Consider the following 21,871-nt stretch of genomic DNA (forward strand, 5'->3'; position numbering starts at 1 on the left):
ACAGTAAAAAAGGTAAGCAATCATTACATGCATAAATTCCAACTGACATATGTGCAAGAGATGCAGAGTAACGGGTTTATGAAGCTTAAAAATAGGATTGAAAAGAAGATTCTGAAAATTTATTTGTTTTTTACACCATTGAAGATTTCATGGAAGGAAACACATTTTACCATAATAATGTAAAAACCTACAGAATTCCAACTATCTGTATTAATGCAAATGCGTTAAGATCGAATTTACTACCCGTTTTTAATAGATTGGCCGAGCTTTCCAGTTTTTCGTAGTTCCCAATAAACTGGAAACTGAAAATTATTTTTATTGTTTTATGGTAGTGACCTCCAGAAATGTGACGGCGCCTCCGTAGCCAGTGGGAAGGAGCAACAGTACGTAGCACACGCTTCTTGATTAGACCGGGGTTCCAGCCCGTCACCACCAAATACGGAGGATGCGGAAAGGTCAGGGAATGACAACCGCATATCCCGGAGCAATATGGCCTTAGTTGCTAATGCTCCAAATAACAAACAAACAAACAACTGCCAGAAATGTGATTTAGAAAAATATCATGAAAGCATTCAAAATTGATTCTTATAACCAAACATAACAAAAATAGTGTTGGAGTAGGGCTTTTTTTAGTCGCATCAGTGACTAAGACCATATTGCTCCATTTATATTGTCTAAATTGTGTGTGTTCTGTGGTCAGTTTTCAAAAGTAATTTAATCTGATACCTGTAAACAGTATTTTATAGTGCATAAACAAGAAACATTTAATACTGAAACATTTAAAACTGTTTAAAATGTTTTTGGTTTATTTTTGACCCAAGAAATCATTTCCTGTGATGACTTTTCGGATAACTATTTACTTGTATAGATTTCTAATTTCTAGTTAAATACCTTACCAGTGCCATGATTTAAAATAAACAGGGGCCACAAATGGCTGATAGTTCCATACATAGAAATAAAAATTTTCTAGAGAACATCAATGCCAGAAATCTCATTAATTGCTTTCCATTTTTTTAAAAAATTTACTTAAAATTTTTATATAATGCATTTTTTATAATAAAAAATTATAATAATTCTGTAGTTAACATATTTTATTTAAAATAGGCACTTCTAAAAAAAAAAAGTTATTGAGTTGATCTTGTCACATGTTTGCTTTTAAATTTACTTATAGAGTGGAAATGGCTGGGCCCCGTCTAAAGCATCGTGGTACTCGGTACAAGTATTAATAGTTATATACCTTCTAAAAAAAGCATATCATAACATCAGTAATATCATATTCACCTCAAAATGGGGTGAAAATTATTTTTTTTTCTATCATTTTATGACCTAGAGCTTCAAGATTGAAGAAGTCATGCTTAAGCTGGAGAGGTGGCAACCTCACTTGCTTTACTTGAATTGGTCTCTGTTTCTTGATATCAATTTATATTGTTCAGTTATTAGAGGGAATGGCCAAATGAATTGAGTAAAATGTGTGTTTTTTGCACTGTATAAGCTTTTCTTTGCTTGTAGAATATTGCTGATGTTAATATCAATATTATTTTTAACTATACAAAAAAAAAAAACCCATTGAAAGTAGATCATTAAATGAAATACAGTATAAGTATAAAGAAAAAGATTGTAAATTATAAAAGAAGTAAACATGAATTATTTATTATTTATTCATTCATATAATTTTTTCTTGGCAATTTTCCAGCAGTAGGATAAACTTTGAAGAAAAGGCTAAGTTTGGAGAATATTGTCAACATGAAGTAGGAAGGCTGTGGTTTTCTAGATGTGTCAATGCACAGGTATCTGTTGTTTGTTAAATAAAGAAATGCTTTTAATTTTATAAAACTAATATTCTAAGTCATACCTCTTCATTAACCAATTGTTTAAATTCCTTTTTGAATTATCACCGATTTTGTATCTTCCTTTTCCCTCTTAGTTGCTCTTGTAAAATATTCATGAGTAGTAACTCAAATACAGTTAAACCCCTTTATACTGAAATACCTAACACATTTTGTAACATTGTAATTTGCTATAAAAAAAATTAAGAAGGGTGACGGATCTCTCCTATTGACCAATTGCATTTACCTAACTCTTTTCGAAGTAATGGATCAGTCCACCAACTCTTATACAATCTATAAACTTTCCGTATGACTAGTAATCACTAGTATGGATTCTGGCAGTGTCAATCCACTAATGACATCTTTGCTTATATTATTTGTGTTTGGACAAATTTTATTGGAAAGTCTGGTGAAACTCAAGCAGTTTCTTGAATTTCACCAGAATTTTTCAATCTCATCACTGCATCCTGAATCTGATGCCTGAATTTTTCAATCAGATCCCTGCTCTTGACATTTTCCAGATTGTGTTTGGAATATTAGCTGAGGCATCATATGCCTCATTAGTTGAGGCATATGATGCAAAAAATCAAGGTTATAGAATATCAGCCAAAAAAAAAAAAAAAAAAAAAAAAAAAACGCTTCCCATTTTACCCATCCGTTCACTCCAAACATTTCTCTAGTTCAGCCTTAAATTTATTTAAGCTATTCACTTCCACAACAACAGATGGAAGCCTGTTCCAACAATCAACTACACGCTGGCTAAAGGCAAACTTCCACACATATATTTTACAACTGTCTTTCCTCAGTTTGAATCTATGCCCCCTCGGGTTCGTAAGCTGAGCAAGCAGAAGAATCTCATGAGAATTCAGCGTGCTCAACCCATTCAGGGCCTATACACCTCAATCAGATCACTTCACAGGTGCCTAGTCTCCAGCTGCTGCAATTTGCAGAACTCAAGCCTCTCTTGGTAAGAGGATACCTTCATTCCCCTCACTAATCTTGTTGCCCTTCTCTGTATATGCTCAAGCAAATCTACATCCTTCCTAAAATGAAGCCTCTAGACCTGTACGCAGTACTCAAGGTGTGGCCTGACCATTGCCTTATACAAAGGGATAATCACCTCGTTTTCCCTACTAGCAAAATTGCTGTATATCATTGACAAAATCCCATGACCTGCTCTTGCAGCCTGTCTGCATTGCTCAGAAAACTTCATATCTGACTGCACAATTACTCCCAGGTCATTTTCATTTTCTGCAACCCTAAGTGTAGTACCACACAGTTGGTACGTTCCTCTGGGGTAACTTCTATCCATATACAGTGCTTTGCATTTGTCAATGTTAAACTTAATTTGCTACTTCTCAGCCCATCTGCCCAGATCCTGTTGCAGTAGAACACTGTCATTAACAACCCTGCCAACCTTTGTATTGTCTGCAAACTTCAGCACTAAGCCTGATATACCTTCATCAATCATCATCATCATCAGCCATTTTCAATCCACTGCAGGATGAAAGCCTCTCCAGCAACTTTCCAGTTCCTTCTCTTTTGAGCACTGGCCATCCATTTACTACTCAAAAATTCATGAATTTCATCTATCCATCTCCGCCTTTGTCTTCCAGGTTTTCTTCTAGCTCCTCTTGGGTACCATTCTGTTATTTTCTTAGTCCATTTGTCATCATGTCTTCGAGCTATGTGTCCTGCCCAAGACCATTTTAGTTCTTTAGTTTTGATAAGAATGTCCTTTACTTGAGTTTGCTGCCTAATCCATGTGTTTCTCTTCTTATCTAACAGTCTGATTCCCAATATAATTCGTTCCATTCTTCGCTGTGTAGTTCTTAGCTTCTCTTCCATTCTTTTGGTGAGTGCCCAAGTTTCACTTCCATAAGTCATGGTGGGGAGTATACATTGATTCATTATTTTACGTTTCAGACAAACTGGGATATTGCTCTTCAGTATGTGACTATATTTCCTGAATGCTATCCATCCAAAATTTATTCTTCTCTTGACTTCCAGCCATTTATCATTATTACAGCTAATAACTTGTCCCAGATAAGTATATGACTCCACCTTTTCAATTACTGCTCCTTCAATCATTATTTCCCTTTCCGTGGCATACTTGTTTATCATTACTTTTGTTTTAGCCATATTCATCTTTAGTCCAAAATCCTTACTAACTGTGCATAACTGATTAAGATTTTCCTCTAATTCTTTGGGATTGTGGCTTATGACCACAATGTCATCTGCAAATCGTAAATGGTTTAGGTATTCTCCGTTCACATTGACTCCTTTCTGCGACCAGTCTAATCTTCTGAAAGCTTCCTCGAGGGCAGCAGTAAACAGCTTCGGAGATATTGTATCTCCTTGTCGAACTCCTTTCTCAATTTTAAATTTGCTACTGTCTTTGTCTAGTCTAATAAAGGATGTAGCACTCTCATATATTTTCTTCAAAATCATAATATATGGAGTATCTATGCCTTGTCTTTCCAGTGCCCGAAACATTGCCTTATGCTGTATGGAGTCAAATGCCTTTTCATAATCCACAAATGCCAGGCATAATGGTGTTGTGTTTTATATTCATTTGCTTTCTCCATTATTTGAAAGTGATTTTACTCTGTGATATTACGTGAAGGTGATCCATAGTTGAGAATCCTGTCCTAAAGCCAGCTTGCTCTTTCGGTTGATTCTCATCCAAGTATTCTTTCTAATCTGTTAGTAATGACCCTTGTGAACAACTTGTAGATATGGGATAACAAGCTAATTGGTCTATAATTTCCAATTTCTGATTTATCTCCTTTCTTATGCAGCAAAACTATGATTGCATTATTCCATTGCTTAGGCATCACACCTTTTCTAATGCACTTTGTGAAGAGCCTTGCCAGTTTTTGTGTTATGTCTCTTCCTCCCAATTTTAACAACTCTACAGTAACTTCATCTTCCCCCGGGGCTTTCCGATTCTTCATTTTCTTCAATGCATGTTCTACCTCATCAGGAAGAATATCGGGTATGTCGTATGTGTTGCTACTTTGCAATCCATGTTCCCCACTGCTCGTATCATTCCCTCGCTCCTTGTATAATTCTCTATACTAGTCTTCTGCTATTTGAATTATGCCTTCTCTGCTGTTTATAAGTACACCATCGCTATTCTTCAGTTTTAGTATCATTTGTCTTTCTGTATTACTGCTCATGGCTGCTGATTTAAATCCTTTGTTTTCCCTTAATGCTTGTTCTACTTTTCTTGTGTTAAATCTTCTTATGTCCTCTCTGAGTCTCTTTCTAATGGCTTTGCATAACTCAGTATACTCAATTTTCTCCCTGTCAGTGTTTTTCTTGCTCTTCATTTGTCGTGTTCGGTTCATCATGACAAGTGTTTCTTGACTAATTTTTTCTTCTTTGGATTTCTGTTTCCCTATAGGTTTCTTGGGCTTTATCACTTTCAGAAAGTTGTAATATTCCTCGTCGATATCTTGGTCCTGAGCAGTCTGCAGAAGCTCAAACTTGTTCTTAAGTTCCAGTACATACTGCTTTTTCTCCTCCTCTGTTATTTCAAAGACCTTTGTATTATTTACTCGAGTCAGGTTTTTTCCTTTCCTTTCCTACATTTATATCAAGTGTACATCTTACCATTCTGTGATCACTTCCAACATTTACCTTATTCAGGACGGTAACATCATTCACAATATATCTTCTGTTAGTGAGGATGAAGTCGATTTCATTAGTTGTTAATCCATTTGGACTCTTCCATGCCCACTTTCTGTTCACCCTTTTCTTGAAAGAAGTGTTCATTACTGACAGTTCTTGAGATTCTGCAAATTCCACAAGTCTTTCACCTCTTTTATTTCTTTCACCAATTCCAAAATTTCCTATAGTTCCTCTTTCTGCGATGTTTTGCCTTTTTCCAACCTTAGCATTGAAGTCCTCCATGATAATAGTGTAGTGGGTTTTCTGCTCATCTAGAAGACTCAATTTCAGTGTACATTTCTTCAACCTCTTCATCATCATGGCTCGATGTTGGTGCATAAATCATAATAATCTTTAGCTTGTACCTCTTAGAAATCTTGAATATTAGTCTTGACACCCTTGGTGATGTACTTTTGAATTCCAAAATGTTGTTTTTAAAATCTTTATGGACCAGAAACCCAACTCCACCTTCACTCCTTTCACTGTTTCCATTAGTGTACAGCAGATTTCCACTTGATAAACTTATAAGTGATTCATTTCTTCTTCTTCTTTCAGCCAAACCGATGATATTCCAATTCACATTTTCTAATTCCTTTTCCAGCTCTAATATCCTGTCTTCACCGATGAGTGATCGTACGTTATAACAGGCCAAGTTCAGTTTCCGTGCATGGCAGCCTGGTCGTACCCAGACATTCTTAGCACCCTCTGCTTCCACTCTGATCCTCTCGCTGCCGTAAGAGGGAGAGTGAAAGCTGCTGGGGACTGAGGGCCATTCATCAATATCATTGATAAATATACAAAACAACAGTGGGCCCAACACCAAACCCTGTGGGACTCCACTAATAACATTAGTCCAATTATTGCTGCATTTAAAGCTTATTACCTTTGAAAGACATTTTCTCAGACTATTACTGCTACTCAAAGAGGGCAATCTCTGAGAGAATTTTGGAAGGCTTATAACATTTTGCATTGTAGAATGAACATAGCTGCAGCATAGAATGAAGTTCTAATAAATGCATGAGCAGCATATGGAAGAATCTCATGGAAATTCATGTCCCTAGGTTTGATAAGGATAACACTATTACCGAGATTAATAACAAAGTTGTAGAACTTGGAGAGCAGCTGGAATTGGAAATGGATGCAAATGATGTAGAGCAGTTTGTCGAAAACACAGAAGAAGAATTAACTAATGATGAATTGATTGAGCTGGAACTACAAGACGTTAGAGAAGAAGAAGAGAGAGAAAATAATGTAGAAGAAACACCAGAGCCTGCAAGAAAGTTTTGAGCAAAAAAGATGGCAGAGTCATTTGCCATAATTAATAAGGGAATGCAGCTTGAAGAAATGGAACCAAATGTTGAAAGACATTCAAATGTGTACAAAACTATTCAAGATGCCCTTGCTTGCTACAGTGAGATATACAGTGAAAAGAAAAAGCAAAGTGTGCAGTCAGTGTTCCACAAATTTTTCGAGAAGACTTCTGCTGTTCTTTTGCCATCATCTGCTAAAAAGTCTAACACCTCTTTCTCTCTCTCACTCAGGCCCCAGGTGCTGTTGTTGTTTGTTGTTTTTGGTTTTTAGGAGCATTAGCAACTAAGGCCATATTGCTCCGGGATATGCGTTGGTCATTCCCTGACCTTTCCGCATCCTCCGTATTTGGTGGTGACGGGCTCGAACCCTGGTCTAATCAAGAAGCGTGTGCTACGCACTACTGCTCCTTCCCACCTGGCTACGGAGTCACCGCCCCCAGGTGCCAAGTGATTTATTAGTGACTAAGCGATTCCCAGTGATTTATAGAGTGTTCCGAAAAAAATACTAGTTTCTTTAATTTTCATCTTACAATTAGTAAGTGAAGACATAGAAAGGAAACTCACCTTTACTAATCTAACTAACACAGTAGCCACTTGGTTGCTAAGTGGTACTGCTCTTGCCTCCACATGGCGGGGCTGTAAACCTGGGAGAGGAAAATAACATTCGGGGCCAAAAGAGCAAACATGAGTAGTAAAATAACTACTAATACTACGGGCTTCAAGAGGAACCCCTAACAAGTAATGATATAGAAAACACAAAGAGACAGAAGACAGATATGGACCCACCAAAAATATTGACATACATTGTCATATATGTGACAGAAGATCAGACATTAGGATGTATGTCTCTGTTCATAATTCAGAAAACAGAGGGTCTAGTAGGATCTCCCAAGTCGGTTCGACGCCTGAGATCCGGGGCCATACTAGTGGAAACTAAGTCCCAAACACTTCCAGAAGTTGCTAGCACACAACACGCTGAAAAAAAATATATATCACACCATTCCCTCCAAATGCCTGTCCAGTTTCTCCTTAAATTTATTTAACCTGTCAACTTCTACAAAGACAGATGGAAGTTTGTTCCAGCAATTAACCACCCACTGGCTAAAGGCAAATTTCCGCACATCTATTCTACATCTGTCTTTTCTTAATTTGAATTTGTGGAATTTTTGAACAAGTGGAAGGATCCCATCAGAATTGAGCGTGCTCAATCCATTCAAGGTCTTATATACCTCAATCAGATCACCGCGCAGGTGCCTAGTCTCCAGCCACTGCAATTTGCAGAACTTAAGCCTCTCTTGGTAAGAGGATCCCTTCATTCCCCTCACCAATCTTGTTGCCCTTCTCTGTACACGCTCAAGTAAATCTACATCCTTCCTAAAATGAGGCCTCCAGACCTGTACGCAGTACTCAAGGCGTGGCCTGACCATTGCCTTATACAGAGGGACAATCACCTCCTTCTCCCTGCTAGCAAAATTCCTATATATCATTGACAAAACCCCATGACCTGCCCTGGCAGCCTGTCTGCTTTGCTCAGAAAACTTCATATCTGACTGCACAATTACTCCCAGGTCTTTTTCATTTTCTACCACCTTAAGTGTAGTACCACACAGTTGGTACATTTCTATGGGGTTACTTCTACCCATATGCAGTACTTTGCATTTGTCAAGGTTAAACTTCAGTTGCCACTTCTTAGCCCATCTGCCCAAATTATCTAGATCCTGTTGCAGTAGCACACTGCCATTACTGTCATTAACAACCTACGAACCTTTGTATCATCTGCAAACTTCGACATTAAGCCTCCTTTGTGACCTGATTACAGACTAGCTTATATCTGCCATTGACTTCTGAGTTGCTTGATAATTTATATGCATCCCATGCATTTTTCTTCTGTGTTACGAGTCTCATTAGTTGATTTGATAAACATTTAGGTCTAAACCTTGAACAATGTGTCAGAGGAAGAGTTCACAGAAGAATTGAGAAGCCAAGAAGTAACGGGAGTGAAGAGAATTAATATCCGAAGGGAGGGAAATATAATTCCAACAAGAACTCTTATCACAACCTTTTAATACTCCGAAACCTCCAACAACAGTCAAAGCAGGATATCTGAGCTGCCAGGTAAGACAGTACATACCAAATCCATTGCGATGTTACAAATGTCAGAAATTTGGACATTCACAAATGGCATGCCAAACTCGGCAACCTGTGTAAAATGTGGTTCTAAAGAACACGAGACTACAGTTTGCTCTGCCAACATATTGAGATGTACAAACTGTAAAGGGAAAAGGGTTTTTGAGTAGATAGTAGAGTCTCAAAAACTACACAGCTTACTCAAAAACATGCAAAAAATGGAAACAAGAGAAACTAATTCAGAAATACGGAACACAACACAACGTACCAAGAAGCAAGGAGAATAATACAGCTATGGCTTACAAGCCAACGTATGCACAAGCAGTGACCCAATATAAATCTGTAGAAATTCAAACCAAAGTTTCCATGCTGCCAAAAGAATCCACTTACTGGATTGAAGGCACGAAAACTGGAGAAAACAGTGAATACTCCAATTTCTATTCACACAGAACAGATATCCACAAATCAGCACCACAACAAAGACTGACCTAAACTTACAAACACCAAAGCAAACCGAATAGATGGACATAGGAAAAATAAACACATCTGAAGAACCAGTACTAGAAATTTTCACAGAAACAGATATGTACATTTTCTGGCCTTACTATCCTAAAAAAGATTAGATAAAGTATAAGAATGCTCTATTTCTGAAGCAATCTGAAAGCTCTAGAAAAACCAAATAATGGATCATTTCATCCAGTGGAACTGTAGAGGACTACGAGCCAATTGCGACGATGTCCAGTACCTAATAACACACCATACACCAATATGCTTTTGTCTTCAAGAGATATTAGACAAGATACCTTAGACAACAAGACACCTTTTCAGTAAAAAATTATACAATGCATAGGAAAGAGAATAAGAGAATAACATGGAGGAGTAGCCATCTTGGTCCATAACTATATCCCAACTGAATACATTCCTTTAAACAGCAATATAGAATCAATAGATGTAAAAATGACACTAAGATTTAAGGTAACCATCTGTTCAGTGTACCTTCCACCAGAACCATGTATACAATTTGAAGAAATAGACCAACTAATCTCCCAACTCCCATCACCTTTCTGTATAATGGGAGACCTAAATGGCATAGCCATCTGTGAGGAAACACTGACATCAATAGAGGAGGACAAATAATAGAAAGAATAATAGACAATCATAACCTTTCTCTACTCAATAATGGAACATACATACTTTCACTTTCCTAGTTGTGCAACTTCAGCAGTAGATCTAACTATATGCACATCTTCACTACTATCAGAATTAAAGTGGCGAGTAATAGAAAACCCATACAGCAGTGACCACTACCCAGTAATCACTACACTGACCAAAAATTCTCCCTCCCATCCCAGCAGACCCCCCACAACTGGAAAATAGAAAAAGGCAATTGGGAAAAATTTAGAGAATTGGCAATATTTAATCCACAAATCATCCATGAAAAATCAGTCATTGAAGCTCTGAAGCATGTCACAGATACCTTAATACAAGCAGCTGAACAAACAGTACCCACAACTTCAACTCGTTTTCCATTGCACCCAAAATCCTGGTGGAACGAAGACTGCATAAAAACAAGAAGACAACAAAACAAAGCTTGGAATAAGTTCCAGAGACATCCTACAATGGATAATCTCCTAAAATATAAACAAGCATGAGAACTAGCTAGGTATACCCGGAAACAAGCCAATAAAATTCCTGGATCCAGTTTACTTCCTTAATAAATAGAACAACAAACAAACAGATAATATGAAATAAAACAGGAAAAATGTATGGGAAATATTAAAACCAACCATCCCTTATATTACACTGGAATGGAGAAAGCATTACCGAATCATCAGAGATAGCTAATATATTAAAAGAAACTTTTGCCAAAGTATCGTCAAAACAATCTTAACCTACAGAATTTTTGACTTATAACAAAAAAAACCGAAAAAAACAGAATTTTTACACCAAAAGAATTGAACCCTATAACTAACCAATTACATTACATGAATTACATTAAGCAGTACTGCAAACAAATCTAAGTGCAGTTGGACCAGAAAATATACACTATTATATGCTTAAACATCTAAAGCAAAAAGAGGTAGAAAACCTCCTTTCAACTGTACAACCACAGTTTCCTAGAAAATCAATATCCTGAAGCGTGGCATCATGCAATAGTATAAGCTTTCCAAAACCCAATAAAAATCGGAAGAATCCAAGCAACTATCGACAAAATAGATATTGAAGACATCCACAATATGGGAGTTAGAGGACATTTACCACTATTCATCCAAAATTTCATGAAAAATAGAACATTTCAAGTTAGAGTACAGAACACCATGTCAAAATCATATAAACAAGAAGAAAGAATTTCACAAGGCTCTGTCCTGAGTGCCATACTATTCGCCATAAAAATAAATAGCATCACAAAACAATTGCCATCCATGGTGTCATATGCTGTATATGTAGATGACTTCAATATTTTGTATCAAGCACAGAATATGGAACAATAGAAAGGCAACTACAATGCGCAATTAACAATATCAGTCATTGGGCCCAGAAAAATGGTTTAGAATATCACAGCAAGAAACAGTCTGCATACATTTATAGAAAACGAAACTAGCACCCTAAGCCTGAACTAACACTACAAGGTCACATAATACCAGTTAAGCAAAGTGTAAAATTTTTGGGACTCATTCTAGACAACAAATTGACGGTGCTTCCGTAGCCAGGTGGGAAGAAGCAGCAGTGCGTAGCACACGCTTCTAGATTAGACCGGGGTTCGAGCCCATCACCACCAAATACGGAGGATGCGGAAAGGTCAGGGAATGACCACCGCATATCCCGGAGCAATATGACCTTAGTTGCTAATGCTCCTAAAAACCAAACAACAACAGCAAATTGACCTTTGTAGAATGTATAAAACAATTACCAATAAAATTTATGAAACAATTCAGTATTCTTCAAATCTTAACAACAGCATCTTCGGGAGTGGACCATTATACTCTGATCAACCTTTACAAAGCACCAGTAAGGTCAAAAATAGATTATGGAGCACCGGTTTATGCATTGGCAAAAAAGAGTGCCCTCAAATGGGTAGACCCGATTCACCATAGGGCTCTATGAATAGCAACAGGAGCTTTCTGCACACCCCCTACATACAGGCATGGGCAGAGGAGGCAGGTCAGGTGCCTGACCTGCCTCCTTGTGGCAAAGTGTGGGCAACGGTGGCTCCCATTAGGGGCCCAACGGCTAAATGGTCAGAGAAACAACAGACCATAACACTACACGACAAACCACTCCTCACACACTTTTTTTAAATCTCTGGGCTCCACAGAGTTCTGTGTCATACAGAGTACACAACACGGAGATGGGGGGAACCCCTGGTGCCGTCAGACAACTAACACACTTTACACATCCTCTACATACAGTCTCTGTACAGAGGCTAATTAACCACCACTGTTCCTGAGGAGACAACAGTTGGAACTATTGTATGCAACAGGATAAGATCCATAAGAGAACATCTGACTTGGATATCTTTATTCTCACCAAAATGGGAAAACATATATAGGAACCACAAAAAGTGCAAACCAGCCTTTAGACTACAAGAGCTACTGATAACACATGATCTCAAAATAGATAATGTTGCAAATCTAAAAGATATATTATACCGCCATGGATAAATCATCCCACAGCTTATGAACTCTTCACACAAACTGGAATAAAAATACTTCATCAGATATCAATTCTCAACAACTGCATGCAGTACATAGAATGCAATATCCCAATCATGTATCAATATATACAGATGGATAAAAATCAGAGAACCATGTAGGAGCATCAGCAGTTTTCCCAGACATTACACTGTCACGCCAACTCCAAGAAGAATGTAGTGTCTATACTGTAGAATTAGCAGCAGTTCAGATAGCCCTGGAGCATTTCAGAACCACATACCACTTGAGAACAGTAACAGAACTCTGATTCATTAAGTGTAATTCAAGCCAACAAAACACAAACAATATAACCCATCCAGTACTCTGGCAAATTAAACAGATACTAACAGGCTTCACAAAGGAAAAACAGGAGATACTTTTTCTGCTGGATACTAGGACAAAAGGAAATGAAGAAGCTGACAATTGCAATGTCAACCACTAACCTTCAGAAACAGTCTTTTGCTGTTCCACATAAGGACTACAAGCCAATCGTTCAAAACTGCTGTCTAACCCAATGGCAAGAACTCTAGCAAATGTCGAACAAATTGTATGAAATAAAACCAAAAGTTGAACATAGGAAAACGAGCATAAAGAAATCAAGGAGAGAAAAGTTGTTCTGACCAGATTGTGGATAGGAAATATGCATTTCACACATGGTTATCTACTACGTGTGGAAGAACCCCAAACATGCCAAGCATGCAATATTATCCAAACAGTTAAACATATACTGATAGAATACCTAACATATTAGCATTAGTAGGGCATATGATGCACGAAAGCACGCTTATATAGCATTAGCAAAAAAAAAAAAAAAAAAAATCACACCCTTCCCATTTCACCCATCCATTCATTCCAAATGTTTGTCTAGTTCTGCCTTGAACTTATTTAAGTTAACCCCAGCGGCTCACATCTGGTGAGTATGGGCTTGGCACACCCAGGTTCCTGAGCTGCGTATCATCATTCTTCTCTTTCTTGGTGCTACCCTTTTGACTCTCTCTCTCTCTCTCTCTCTCTCTCTCTCTCAACCCTCTGGCTTCCTTGTATCACATATAGCTAGTAATAATAATAAAAAAAAGTTGATGACCTCCACTACGACAGATGGAAGTTTGTTCCAATGATCAACCGCCCGCTGGCCAAAGGCAAATTTCCGCACATCTATTCTACAATTGTCTTTCCTCAATTTGAATTTATGCCCCTTCAGTCATTGTGAGTAATCTGAGCAACAGGAAGATTCCCATTAGCATTGAACTTGCTGAATCCATTCAAGGTCTTATACACTTCAATTAGATCACCTTATAGGCAAATAGTCTCCAGAAGCTGCAATTTGTAGAACTTGAGCCTTTCTTGGTAACACCAACCTTCTGTTCCACTCACCAGTCTCATTGCCATTCTCTGTACGCATTCCAGCAGCTCTACATTTTTCCTAAAATGAGGCCTCAAGACCTGTGTTTTTTTTGTTTTTTTTTTTATATGAACCCCAAACATGAGGTATTGGAACCTATAGTACTTAGTACCATGCTTGGGTTAGAGGTTGAGAAGACGAAAGAAGATATTTGTTGACATTGGACTTGAACTTCTGTAGATTGTAATTTTCAAGAAATACGTATCAAGCAAGGTTGTTCCAGAAAACGGCAGTTGAATGAATAAATGAGGAAGATGAAAAGTTGGTTCTGTGGGTTTGAAGTTGGACAGTAAATGGATGTTGGCTGGTGGTGGCACGTGTTCGGACTGTTTTGAAAGAGAGAGCGGGAATTATAGAAGCCAATTCAGAAGAATAGTGCCCATGGGAGTATCTGTAGAAGAGGCATGCAGCAGAAACAGTACATCTATGAGAAAGCGAGTGGAGAGACTCTGTTAGAGATGAATCATTAATTAACCTAACTGCCCTCTTCTGAATGGAATCAAGAAGCCTGAGAGAGAGAGAGGTTTTGGGGGCACCACCCCAGATGTGGGAACAATATTCCATGGCAGGGCGGATTTGCGATTTATACAGAGTGGGCAGCTGTTTGGAAGAAAAGTAATGCTGAGAGCGAAAGAGAAAACCAAGTATTCAAGGTGTGGCCTGACCATTGCCTTATGCAAGAGGACAATAACCTCCTTATCTCTGCTAAGAAAATTCCTGTATATCATTGACAAAACACCATGAGCTACTCTTGTAGCCTTTTTGCACTGTTCAGAAAATATTGTATGGAAATCATACAATATGGGGGTAATAGTGCAATCATATCTGATTGCACTATTACCCTCAGATCCTTTTCATTCTCCACTAGCCTGATTGTAGCACCCCCAGTTGATATGGTACTCTTTGGTTACTGCTACCCATATGTAGTACAGGTGACCCCTGCTCAACGCTGATAATTTGTTCCAGAAAAACAAAGCGCTAAGTGAATCTGTGCTAAGCGAGCACCGCATTCCCATAAGGTAACATGTATTTGCGAGTTGCAGTCGGTGCCATAGGATATTTCCTAATCAATAATAAATGGTAGTGAAAAGATGCACAAATGTTGATCAAAATATTAAATATTTTGACCGACATTAAATTAAACTTAAAATTCCAATTGAAATCATGAATTTAATTGATGAATTTAATCATGAAAAATGTGTCGATTTTGGGTTGTACTTTGGGCCTCTTCCTGGTGAACTAAAAGGATTTTAATTTTAAATCCCCCACAGCGTTACCACCCAACAATAAAGTCAACTGATCCTTTGCTACTTTGAAACCTGGCATGTTTTTTTCTTCTTTCAATATGAAACTTCTTTTAGGCATTCGTTTCCAAAAAAGTCCTGCTTCATCTATGTTAAAAACTTGTTGAGAAGTATAACACATAATACCCCTCTTCAATAATTTTAACAAGTTCTTTTTTGAAAGTTTTGGCTCCTTGCTGCTTTTCTCTGGGTTTTAAATTTATCCTTACTGGTTTTAAATGGTTCCACATTTTTTTTTTTTTTTTCTAGGAGAGTTTTCTTCAGATCATCATATAGGCTAATCTCTCTCTCTCTCTCTCTCTCTCTTTTTTTTTATAATATTTAACTTAACTGAATTCTGCATTGGATATTATCTTCAATAAAATTAGTTAAAGTCACTATTTTAATCCTAATAGCCAGCCTAGCCCTAGTTGCTTGCAGTGGAACAGCTGTCTTTCCCACTGCTAAAATTAATTTTTTATTTTTTATAATTGTTCTTACAGTTAAACTTGCCAGTCCTAAATTATGGCACACATCTTCTTGTCGTTGACCAGAATCGATTCGCTTCAAAATGTCTAATTTAATTTTCAAATTCAGTTTTCTAGTCTTTGTACTGTGTCCAGACGTTGCTTTTTCATTCTTTTTCCGCCATTATTAACTCTTCGAAAATGTAACTGCGTTAGTTGCATTAATTATGATACAATGTTCAAGTAAACTGACCATTATGCACGATGTCTAATACTGTACTGAGTGACGACTAGACTTAGGATAAATGCATTAGTGGAGAAGTTGAAGACAGAGAGTCATCTACCATCACCCTCAATGAGTGATCATTAGAAAACTGGATAACCAATTACAAAAAACAGTTGGCAAACCATAAGATGGAAGCTTGTTTAGAAGACCTTTATGCCAAACACGATCGAAAGCCTTTGAAATGTCAAGAGCAACTGCCTGTTTTTCACCAAACTTTTCCATTGAATTTGTCCATAAATGGGTAACATAAGCCAGAATATCACAAGAGGATCGAGACTGACAAAATCCATATTGGCGATCATTGATCAGATGTAAGGTTTCTAGGTAGTTTAAGAGTTGATGGTTAATTGATTTCTCCATTACTTTTGAAAGAGTAGAAGTAATTGCAATGGAACGATAATTGAATGGGAGGGATTTGTCACCCTTTTTAGGAACTGGCTAGATATGAGAAAATTTCCAAGCAGAAGGAAACACCTTTGTAATAAGAAAGTGAAAAAGGGTGGCAAAGAATAGGAGTAAGTTCAGGAGCACAGGTTTTGAGAACAAGTGGAGAAATACCATCAGGACTTGGAACATTCTGAGCACACCAAGTTTCTCAAAATCATTCTGACATCCTTTTGACAGAAGGCCACAGCAGGCATTGAATGGAGCATGTTGGGAATGGTGGGAGGTGTTTTATCAAGATCATTAATACATGAGTTGGAAGAAAAATGGGATGCTAGCAGGTCAGCTTTATCCTTGGCTGAAATGAAAACAGAACCATCTGGATTTGACAGAGGTGGGAGCAGAGATGGGCAAAAGTTGCGGCCAATAGCTTTGGCAAGAGACCAGAATGCTCGGCTACCATTAGGGCAAGAAGCAAGTTTTTTTACTCTTAGCCTGTTCAAAATCTAGTTTGGACTGATTAATAAATGCTTTACAATTGTTGCAAGCTTTGGTGTAGGCAGAAAATGAAACTGAAGAATTGGAAACAAGCCAATTACAATATGCAACATTCTTCTCTTGGACAGCCTTAGCACATTTATTGGAAAACCAAGATTTAGATAAAGGATGAGATTTTAAAGTGGAGTGTGGAATAAAGGATTCCATTCCTACAAGAATAATTTCACTGACACAGTCTGAGCAAACATTGACATCAGAACTTTTGAAATAGTAATCCGACCAAGGAAAAGAAGAAAAGAGATCTCGCAGGTCATCCCATTTTGCATTCTTGTAATGCGAAACAATACGAGGTTGGGAATAGACATGAGATAAAGGCTCCATTGGAGAAGAGACAATCATCAAGTTGTGATCTGAGGTGCCTAAAGGTTGTTTGTGAGAAAAAGATCAAGCATGTTGGCTGTATGGTTAGAATTGTCCGGTATTCTTGTAGGTAAATGAACAATCTGTGTAAGGTAATTAGTAATTGCAAAAGCCTCAGCATCTCGTCCAGCTGGGTCGGTGTGACTAGAAAAGGGAAGGCAGCTGGAGTTGTGAACATTAAAATCACCAAAGAAAATTACCTCACTGTTAGGAAAGTTGGACTGGAGAAAGTCAAGTTGCAAAGAAGTCAAAGAGCTCCAAGTGATTAGTGGAGTTATGAGAATGGTAAAGACAGCAGATGAATTTGACAGAATGAGGTAGAGAGATTTTAAGCCAGAGAAGATCGAAAAGGAGATTCCAAATTACCAAAGCTCTGACGGAATATCGGAATGGACATGTGCACAAGTACCACCTTTGAGGCGAAAGGAATCATACAGTGAATAATTTGGGCAACTGAGATGAGCAGTGGTTGAATCAACCGATAACTGAGATTGTCAGGAAAAAGTACATGGGGTTTGGCAGACTGCAAATGGAAATTGACATTGTTGAGATTAGAACTGAGACCACGTATATTTGCGAAATGAGCTAGGAAGTGTTTGGGAGGTTTAGATCTTTTTGCAGATAAGTTTGCTCTATTAGTTTGACAACAATTCATGGTGTATTCAATAGTAATAAAAAGTGGGAGGGGGACATGCACTAGGACTCCCTCCAGTCACTGTCTAGCAGAATAGAGGTAGCAAGATTATACACTAGCTGATACGATAGCCTTCTAGAGAGTTACCAATAGGTTCAGTCCAGTGTAGTAACTAGCAGCCAGCCTGCGAACACCGTTTTAGAGCTGTATCCTCGAAATATAAGGAAGTTTGGATGTCGCCATGGTGTTCATCATAACTTCAAAAGACATCAATCATACTGCATGATGGAAGAGGTGGGGAACGGTTGACCGGAACTTAGCTCTGGGGACTAAACATGGGTTCCACCACTTCAAGCCTCCGTTAAGCAAACTGGTGGTATTTCACCAGTTGATGAGAGTCGTCTATCACCTAGTATTGCCTAGTAACGCAGAGGGGTGGCATTCCTTCATGTGGTGTTGGGCACCACACCTCTTGGTTGGTTCACACCTGGATGGTCACCCACAGTGTGCTTGTGCATAGGGGTTATATCTAGGATTACTAACAGTCACACCATCGTGAAGGTGCAAGCAGAGGATTTGGCTGTCACAGACTGTTCAGACTTTGCCAAAATTGGGTTCAACTGACTTGAGTGTCAATCGAATATCAGTTCCCTCAGTGTTTTAGACTCCCACCTTGCAAGTACAGCTTGTTTGACATATCTGAGAGAATGTCTGCGATAACCTCAAGGACCATATGACATGTTCATTATAATAAAGTAACAGATTGTACATACAGAATGAAAAAATATTAATAGAAAAGATATTATATATTGCTCACCAATTAAAATGTTTTAATGTTATTTTGCAGAGAATTCATACTAAACAAGTAAAGGAATCAACATTTTATAGCCTGGTTCAGTATTTTGCTATTGTATTATTTGAATGTTCAGAAGCTGATGACTTCTCACCAGCAAAGTCACTTATGAATATGTGTTTCACATTTTATCATGAAGGTGAGACTTGCATTATTTTATATGCTTTTATTGTTTATAATAGAATTCTGTATTAAAAACCTTTTCATTTTTTCTTAAAATCTTGATCATTTTGGTGTACAGGTAGGCCCCGATTTACACTTGGGTTATGTTTCAGCTCCTCAGGGTCGTTAGCCGAAACAGCATAAATCGAGGAAGAATTATAATGTATTTAAATGAGATAGGTTCCTTCACTACGAAAATTGAACCATAAGGGTTAATATAAGTGTCTTTTATATTAAATATTTGTGGTTATTTTATAATTATGAGATATAAATAATATTTATAGATAAAATATAAGTAATCAAATAAAAATTTAACTTAGTACTTCATTCCTGCAGAGCATGGATTGTCAACAGGCACGATATCACCCCTAAGGGGGTGAAAAAATCATGGGTATAACACTCCCGACAACAGAGAGTATGGGGGGAGACAGAGACCTGTCTTCCCCCATACTTCGCCTGGTGGGCTTGTCTCAACTGACCTCTTTGGAGGATGCCTACTCTATCGTCCCTATTCTTCTATCTGTTTCCCCGCCAGGCTTCAATCTCTCCCTCTCTCACTAAACTGACTGATACACCCCTTAACAATGCCGCCAAATTCTAATCAATGTCTAAATTCTACTGCTTTCATGTAAATCTCTTTTGACCAAATTCTAATGTACACCCTCTTTTTTTTATATTTACTGGGTGCCTGACCTGCCTCCTCGTGGCAATGGTGGGTTCCAATAGGGGGCAACTAACACTATTATATTTCATCTAGCGTATAGCCTCACATCTAAATTTAATAACATCAAAATTTTGCCTGACCTATTAGGCCTTTTAACACCTCTCTAGCGTTCAACCCCAACCAGCGATTTCCAAACAGCAATTCCATTAAGCATTAATGTCAAACGCATGATTTTTTTTTTTTTTTTGGTCCTAGCCTCTGAAATCCCAGGAAACTAGGTGGCAGGACCTGCCAGAGCAACATGTTGTGATACTGGACACACCCAGCTAGCCTCCACGTGACGAGGTATGGGTAAAATCGAGCCCCACTAGGGGCCTGGTGGCCAATAAGCTGGACAAATAATGGGCACAACACATCACACTGCACAGACATGGCCCACACACTTTCAAGTCTCTGGCTTGACAGTGTACTGTCCTCGATACAGCGAATACATGCGGAGATGGGAGAAATCCCAGGTGCCGTCTGTCTTGAACATACCTTATAACATATGCACACTGGCAGATGAGGAGAAAGCAACTGATGCCAACACTAGTGCCATCTAGCTACTCACCTCCTGTGCTGCATTTACGCTTGCACTTTCAAATTTTCATTTTATATTTGTTTTTGTTATTATTTTAAAAGGGCATTAATGTGAAGCGTCGTAAAGCTGGGCCTACCTGTATTTACCAGATGTGTGGCACAGTTACTTAACTGTAAAGGTAAGGAGAGCATTGTTCCACTCTTTTTATTTAAAGATAGTTATAGTGCAAGATATTATTCATTTAAAGATGCAATTGTGGAATCTCAGATAAAATTCAGGAATCATTCCGAAGGATTTTATATTATACAGGAATTGAACACAGAAATTAACATAGACATTAATCCTGTCTAACATTATTATGTTAGACAGGATTTGGTCCTCAACAAGAATGCAATAAAAAACCTGTTTTTAAAAATAAAGGAATAGTTATTCAAAAAGTAGACAAAAGGAAATAAGATAGTTTTATCATATAAAACCTCATGTCTTGTAAGAAAAATCATTTCTCTTATCTGCTATAAGAGAAATGATTCCAACACTATAGATAGGATGATTCCTTGAGTATCTCTTCCATTAAAAACAAAGAAGTATACATCAACATATTTAGAGAAATGATTCTGACACATATAGACAGGATGATTTCCTGAGCATTTCTATAAGAATAAAAAAATAAATAATTAACTTGGTCATTTTAGATCAAATCAGCATATGAGTTAGTAAGTTCCTGTTTATATGGCATTATAAATATTCATAAACTGGGCTACCCTATATGGTATATTGTTTTTATACAAGTCATCAGCATTTGCAAGCCTTTCTTCCTTTTTTGTAAACCTCATTTCTTCATTAGTTACGAATTGTATACATGCATATGATAAGTAGTTTTACTACATAATAAGATGGCTTCATACAAAATGAATCTATATATGCCAACGTGGAGGTGTAAAATACACCTTGATTAAATTATATATAGGCTACTTTAAAAAGTTACAAAAAAACCTCCTGCTGATATTACAAAACTTACATTCTTTTTATCACAAGCCACATTTTGTGATTAATTAATTAGTATTAGTCAGGATGATGCATGGAAGCAAGCTTATTCTGCATTAGCAAAAAAAACATAAATAAATAAATCCCTTATTCAGTTATAATTTTTCTACTTCTAAAAAATAACAATCTAATTCCATCTTGAATCTTCTCAGATTCTACTTCAACTACCTTGGGAGGCATCTTATTCCAGTAATCAACAGCTGTTCAAAGGTGTTGAACTTCATGAGATTTAATTTTCTAGTGATTCCCAAACTTTTATATTCATGTCCTCTTTTTTTTCTTTCATCTGCCAACATGAAAATACCTCTTTCATTCATTCTCTTGATTCCTTTAAGGACCTTAACACCTCTATCAGGTCACTCCTTGAGATATCTAGTCTCCAGGTTCTGCTATCAACAGCAGAGTTTTCCTTATGAGGAAAATATTCTAAGATGTTCTTCATAAAGACAACTCTAAGCACTCTCAACCAACCTAGTTGCACTTCTTTGTTCTTTTTCAGGCGAGGCCTGACTAATGCATAATACTAATTATGCTTTCCCTATGTACCCTCATCAATATCATTGA

At 37.5% G+C, this 21,871-nt stretch overlaps 1 protein-coding gene across 4 annotated transcripts in view; it reads left to right on the forward strand.

Annotated features, from left to right (window-relative positions):
- LOC150079052 (uncharacterized) overlaps positions 1-21,871 on the forward strand; it is a 577,353-nt gene that overhangs the window by 471,706 nt on the left and 83,776 nt on the right. For all 4 annotated transcript variants that reach the window (XM_090382803.1, XM_090382804.1, XM_090382802.1 and 1 more), the window contains 2 exons: positions 1,694-1,787; positions 18,852-18,996. In XM_090382803.1, coding sequence (XP_090238929.1) covers positions 1,694-1,787; positions 18,852-18,996 — 239 coding nt within the window. The remainder of the gene's footprint in view (positions 1-1,693; positions 1,788-18,851; positions 18,997-21,871) is intronic.

Source organism: Mastigoproctus giganteus, chromosome 10 (genome assembly GCF_048544385.1).
Source record: "Mastigoproctus giganteus isolate SK-2022 chromosome 10, ASM4854438v1, whole genome shotgun sequence".
NCBI lineage: Eukaryota > Metazoa > Arthropoda > Arachnida > Uropygi > Thelyphonidae > Mastigoproctus > Mastigoproctus giganteus.